At 35.0% G+C, this 6082-nt stretch overlaps 1 protein-coding gene across 1 annotated transcript in view; it reads right to left on the bottom strand.

Moving 5' to 3' along the window:
• LOC139983497 (uncharacterized) overlaps positions 1–5138 on the bottom strand; it is a 6183-nt gene extending 1045 nt beyond the window's left edge. Inside the window, exons 1-6 of the mRNA XM_071997076.1 lie at positions 4985–5138; positions 3238–3402; positions 2587–2883; positions 1741–2355; positions 767–1150; positions 113–148 (exon numbers count right to left, since the gene is read on the bottom strand). Coding sequence (XP_071853177.1) covers positions 113–148; positions 767–1150; positions 1741–2355; positions 2587–2883; positions 3238–3402; positions 4985–4997 — 1510 coding nt within the window. The 5' untranslated portion in view covers positions 4998–5138. The remainder of the gene's footprint in view (positions 1–112; positions 149–766; positions 1151–1740; positions 2356–2586; positions 2884–3237; positions 3403–4984) is intronic.
• Between the last annotated feature and the right edge of the window lie 944 nt (positions 5139–6082).

Raw genomic sequence — 6082 nt, 5'->3', positions numbered from 1 at the left:
CTGCAGAAAACACTTGAGTTACACTGTAACAAGTATTGTAGTAACGTTTCATTTTTCATTTTTAATGTGAATATATGAAGTATACCAAAATTATCATCATGTTTAATCTTACCTCCAAATGTTTTTCTTATCCTATCCTCTGCTAGGGCTGCAAGAAACAAATTGAAAAGATTAATATTTGGTATGACGAATACGATTTACACGCTAAGTAGCTGGAAATTAAAACTAAGCTGAGAATTATACTAATCCGACTTCCTTGAGTCATTCCGAATGCAAAAGAAAGCCTTTTACCATTTGCTTTCCATATATAACTGTCCGTTTCTTAAGACACAATGGAATTTGCCACGAGGTGTCCTTACTGAGGATTGGATTATCTTTGTGCAAGTTTATGAAGCTCGATATGTTTACAGTGCGATCATTTTAAGCGGACGATTTATATATGTGATGTGGGTTAATTCATCACAAGCATATTTAACACATCAATCTGGATGGGTTGGGGAATTTGCTTTTCTTTTAATGTCATTTCAATTTCCCGCTCCCCTCCCCTACCTTCGCCCCACTTTTAACCCAACTGCTGAAAAAGAAGTCCACTTTCTTCCATGTATTGTTACTTGAAGATCACTACGAGAAAAACATAATGTTTCAACAAACTCCAATGGGGCAGTTTTCTTTCAATTGAAGGTTCCTTTATCATCACTCACTAAAAATTTATCTCCTCATCAGAAATACCTTCCTACATTTATACATCGTTTATAGTTACCCTTACATTTTCGTGAAGAACGTTTCTGTAGTTGCAACGTAACGTCTGTCTTGTGTTGTCCAAGAACCTCGTAGTTCACAGAGCAGGACGCTGTGATATCGTAAGCCTGCCAGTCTTCATCTGTGTCACTTTCATAATCCTGGTTAGTCGTTATTTCGTAGTAAGAAGTCAAATATATGCAAAACAAAGACCCAACACTTCTCACTATTAGCTGTGGTTGGCTGAAAGTAATTCCGGAAGACATGTGTTCATCGTGAATCCATTCCGGGTGCACGATTGGAAGAACGCCCTCTATGTAACAGGTCAGATATCCACTGCTTGTTACATTAAATGTGCAATCCGATGGTTCTGAACACCCAACTATAGAAGGTGAAGGATTGGTTGGTGTAACTGATCAATGAAGAAAATGAGAGGAGAAAATTATGAACGATGTACTTCTTAAGCTATTTTCCTCTTTCAAAGACAGCTCTTTACTTTTTCGAAATATTACTACGTGTACGACGAAGATTACAATACTAATTCCAAAAGTTCGACCTACCGATTGATTAGCATGATATAATATTAAGGTTTCTTCCTTAGAAGACAATGTTCTTCTATATCTGGAATATCGAAGTCATCATGAATCTAGTTTTACCAATACTACGACACTGTACTAATTAGATACTTTGAAGCTATTTTTTTAATGAAAAGTGTTTATCATATTGCAGATCAATTGAACGTTTACTTGTGACGGTGTACCACATCAACGATGAGATCAATTTAAAGTTTGTACTGCTACTGGGCCTGCCAATAATTGACCCCTGAAACGAAGTTAAGACCAGAATGACGTTCGAAAACCAATGGAAATAACGCGGTTAATCTTTCTTTCACATTATAAGAAAGATAAATGAAACAAAAGCTATTTTTATAAAGTCAGTAGAACGCAAGACGTACATATGATACTAAACATTGAGCGACTTTGAAAGAATAAAAGTACTCACCAACGGTCTTGATATTATGTTGCTTTACGTCCTCGCCTCTACCATTGTTGTAGATACAAACATATTCACCTTCATGTGCATATGAGAATTTGTTAATGAGCAACGATCCATCCCTATCAAGCTCGTAGCCAGGTTTCAATACATCCGATTTGCCTTCGTGATAGTATCCAATAGTTTCGTGGTTTCTTTTCCACAATATGAACAAAGGATTCTCATTGGTGCAGACTAATGTGACGTCATCGTATTCCCTATAATATGTTGGTTTTAACAGAGTAGTGACGTAGTCTTTGCTCTCGTCTTCGACCATTACAACTATTTGTCTCAATGGCTTAGCTGGAATATCTATCATGGAGTTACAGATGTAAACATTCAGTCGGTCTGTCGAGTTGAGATTTACATTCATTGTTACGATTGCCTCGTACATGTTTCCATCAAATGACTTTGAAGTATTTACTAATCGTGTATCGTTTGATGTTTTCCTTGTCCAGCTAAGTAACGTATGGGGTCCTGTATTTGTTTCCCGACATATCAGAAATGTCGGATCTTGCAGCTGCACCAAACAGAAGTTGCTTCCCTCACAGCCATCTACTGAAAATACCACTGTTTCGAAGCTTGCTGTAGAATAAAAGGAAACTTTAGAAAAGCAAAACAATCAGAAATTATTTCTTATACGTTCCTACACAGGTGAATTTTTTTTCTTTTTTTTTGAAAACCGGATTACATGGTACATTATGTTATTGATATTGGTAGGTATTGTCTCATGACTGAGATTTCAAAGGTAGGTCAAAATAATCGCAGTTTACAGCCAAAGCTATTCTTATCAATTCATATACAATACTGACTTACCATAAATAACTACTTTCTGATCTGTTGTTAATGTATGTGTATTGGACACAATAACTATAGCACGGTATGTGTTTTCGTCGCTGAAAGTAGTATTCCTAATCAAAAGACCGCCGTTATTGGTAATATCGTATTTCCCAGCAGAGACTCCTGGCCCCGCCATCCGGCCTTCTTCAAGACTTATGATTGGTCGTGCATTGCGTAACGTTGAATCGTACCAGTAAACCCTTTGAGACTGCGGGAAGTAACAATTTATGAGTGCGTCGGATCCATGATAGGCGTAAACAGTAACAGGACAATCTGTGAGAAAAGAGTTAACAATGAGGAAGCTGTAACATGATCGGAGCGAATCAGTGAGATCACATTTTATGCTCCATTATTTCCAAAGTATATTCTTCTGCAATCTTATAACTGTTCATAACTAAGTTCAAGGAAGTTGGTTTTATTTGTAATCAGTATATGCCAATACGTATTTAACATTTTCTTAGTATATGTTTTTAATATATTCCAATCTTTGTAATTCTCCAAACGTCTTTTATGATTGCTTTGCTGCTGTACCTAACCGTGAAATAAGGTTACAAGCTAAACATATTGTTTTCTTAAGTAACATGTTACTATATAATGTTCTCTTTCAATAAATGGTACTAACATTACCTATAATTATAAATTCATGTTGATATTCATGCCCATCTCTGTCGGTGTATATCAACGTATACACAGCTATGTGATTTATTGTAACATTGTTGATAACCATGGCGCCATCTTCTTCAATATCCAGGGTATTAATGTCTTGTCCAAACCCAAATCTACGCTCGTTATCTTGGAAATGGAGTAGAAATGAGATGAAGTATTATTAAATTTTTAAAACAGCAAAGAAAAAAATATCAAATAAATTGAATGATTCTCCATCCAGAACATTTCATACTAAGACTATCATATCAAGCCTTTCCTATCAAAGATTTTTTTTTTAAATTTAAAACAAAAAAATCTCTTAGTTTCAATACAACCCAGAATCCGTAATGAATATGAAATTATTCGCTCTTATGTTTATTTATTGACTAGTTGAAGTATTTCACAAACATTCTCAAACAGAGTATTGCCATAGAGTAAAGCATTGTGCGGTATTAACGATTAGCACGGGGCCATTGCACACTACAGCACTAACAGTAACATTAGTAGGACAACAGCCACGGTGTGAACATTTAGGAGAGTTTCTGTGTAATCAATACATCCGGTTATATTTCTTGGTATCGTAATGTACAGTACTGTAAACCAGACCCATGTACTGCACAACTTGTTATGGTATACTACATATTATGATCTTTTTTCTATATATTGGTGTTACATCGGGAATTTATTATAAACCTTCAACTAAACTTAAAAGAAATTTCACATGATATTTGTACGTGGACCATATGAAACAAATTCATATATCTGTGATGTGGACAATATTAATATATAATCCACATAAAGCCATACAAAGTGTTATATGAATATATATGGGTTTACTTTATATAGTTTATGAAACTGCATATGGACTAAAATGAATATAAAATTTCATATTATGTCTGGCCAAAAGTTGTAATAGTTTTATATGGATTTTTTATCTGGCTCATATGCGGATCATCTCGAGTTTGATGTGGAATATATAAAGGGTATCCATATAAAGCCATATCAAGTTTATATAATTTATGCAAAGATTCTACTTTATATGACCTTCATGAAACTATATGTTGGAAATCACAAACTATATATTATATCTGGTTAAACGTTTTAAATGGATCTTGGCATGGAATGATACTGATCGTTTATTTGTTGGGGGATTATTATTTCATTAGGCTGCAATATTCACGGATGTCATGATGATGCCGTTTCCATCCTTAAGTGTAAGTAAATAATATTGTACAGTTGTTGATATCGCTGCGTTGGCGTACATGAACTGTTATATAGAGTGTGGGTAAGGCAAACCATTTAAATCACGTTATTCATTACACAACTGCCTCATTTTTTGTTCACATGTGTCGACTCATCACTTTCCTTTCCGTTCCTCTTTCCCTTTTATTTTGATCTACATTCATACAAAGGGATGCAATTATTCCTTGAACATATACAAGTTAAACACTTTTAGTTATAAGAGTTAATGAACTCGTATCATGCGATACAAAAAAATCAATCTCATATACTCTCGTATACAAATTAAACTCTTTTAGTTATTAGATTTAATGAAATCGTATTATGCGATATAAAAATATCAAAATCATCATAATGCAATCATACAAAGTGAAAATAAAAATGTATCTAAGAATGTGTAAGTACTATAGAAGTGTGTATTAATGGTAAGTACTCATCGGAATAACTGACTCATATTCGAGACCTTGACAGACATATGTTTAACGGTTACCTTGATTAGACATGATTAGTAAATTTCCTTCGACTGGGTTATCTCTGTAGTATTTAACTTCGCTCCAATCTCCTTGTAGCCTGCAGTCAATTTTCCAACTACTGCCGATTCGTGCATTTTGGTTACTTGTGTAATCTGACAAAACATTGGGCCGATTGTTTCATATGCGTACACTGAAAAAAAACATGTTTTTAGAAAATCATTGCTCAGAAGGAATACACTAGAGAGCTTCCCATGGCTTTATTTTGCATATAAGACAGCCTGCATCAATAAACAACCTTTTTTCCGAGGGGGTCACATGGCCGTTTTTTTTTCTTCAAAGATTTGTTTACATTCAAAAACCGGTCGTTTTTTACCCTTGTTTCCAAAAAAGTCGTGAGAACAGTGGAAACCTTCAATCAACTAACCCTTTCTGATACAACTAGCTAGACCGAATTACTAGAAAAATCTGTATAGCACCCTTTATTATGAGAGAATCTTGGATGTTTTCTCTCACAGGCTGAGAAGTCCAGGTTCACAAGGAAAAGTTATACCAGACTTTATGGAAAAATAAACCAAGTCAAAACATGGACACAGAAACCAAAGAAACTTCACCTAACTGATACACCCTAAGGCCTCAGCCCTGGTTTCCATACATTGTTATTGTTAACCCTTAAGGTTCTCAACATAAGAAAGGCGAAGGCACTTGCTGTTCCAGAACGGAAGTTACGAGCCAATCGAAGAATCTATGTCCTGCAGACATCAGAAATTTTATTAATCCATGATATTGTGTCTCATTTAGATTGTAAGGAAACAACTATAAAAGGGTCTTTTCTTGACGATTCAAGTGCGTTTAATACTGTTTTGCCAAATCAATTAATGAATGATCTTTCACGACTTATGAAAGAAACATGGCTTATTCATTGGCAGGCACAATTTCTTCAAGGATGGTCCAAAAAAGTTAAGTTGGATAAAGGTTATCGGAAGTATCGGAAATAAAGGTTGCTGTGCCTCGAGGTAGGAAGGGGGGGGGGCATTATCTGCTATATTATTTACTATGTTTATTGATGAAATTAGGTCAAACTCAAACATTTCTGGTACAAAATATGCCGATGATAC

Source organism: Apostichopus japonicus, chromosome 16 (genome assembly GCF_037975245.1).
Source record: "Apostichopus japonicus isolate 1M-3 chromosome 16, ASM3797524v1, whole genome shotgun sequence".
In the NCBI taxonomy this organism is placed as follows: Eukaryota; Metazoa; Echinodermata; class Holothuroidea; order Aspidochirotida; family Stichopodidae; genus Apostichopus; species Apostichopus japonicus.
Note: the sequence above shows the minus strand (reverse complement) of the source record. Positions and strands in the feature narration are given on the sequence as shown.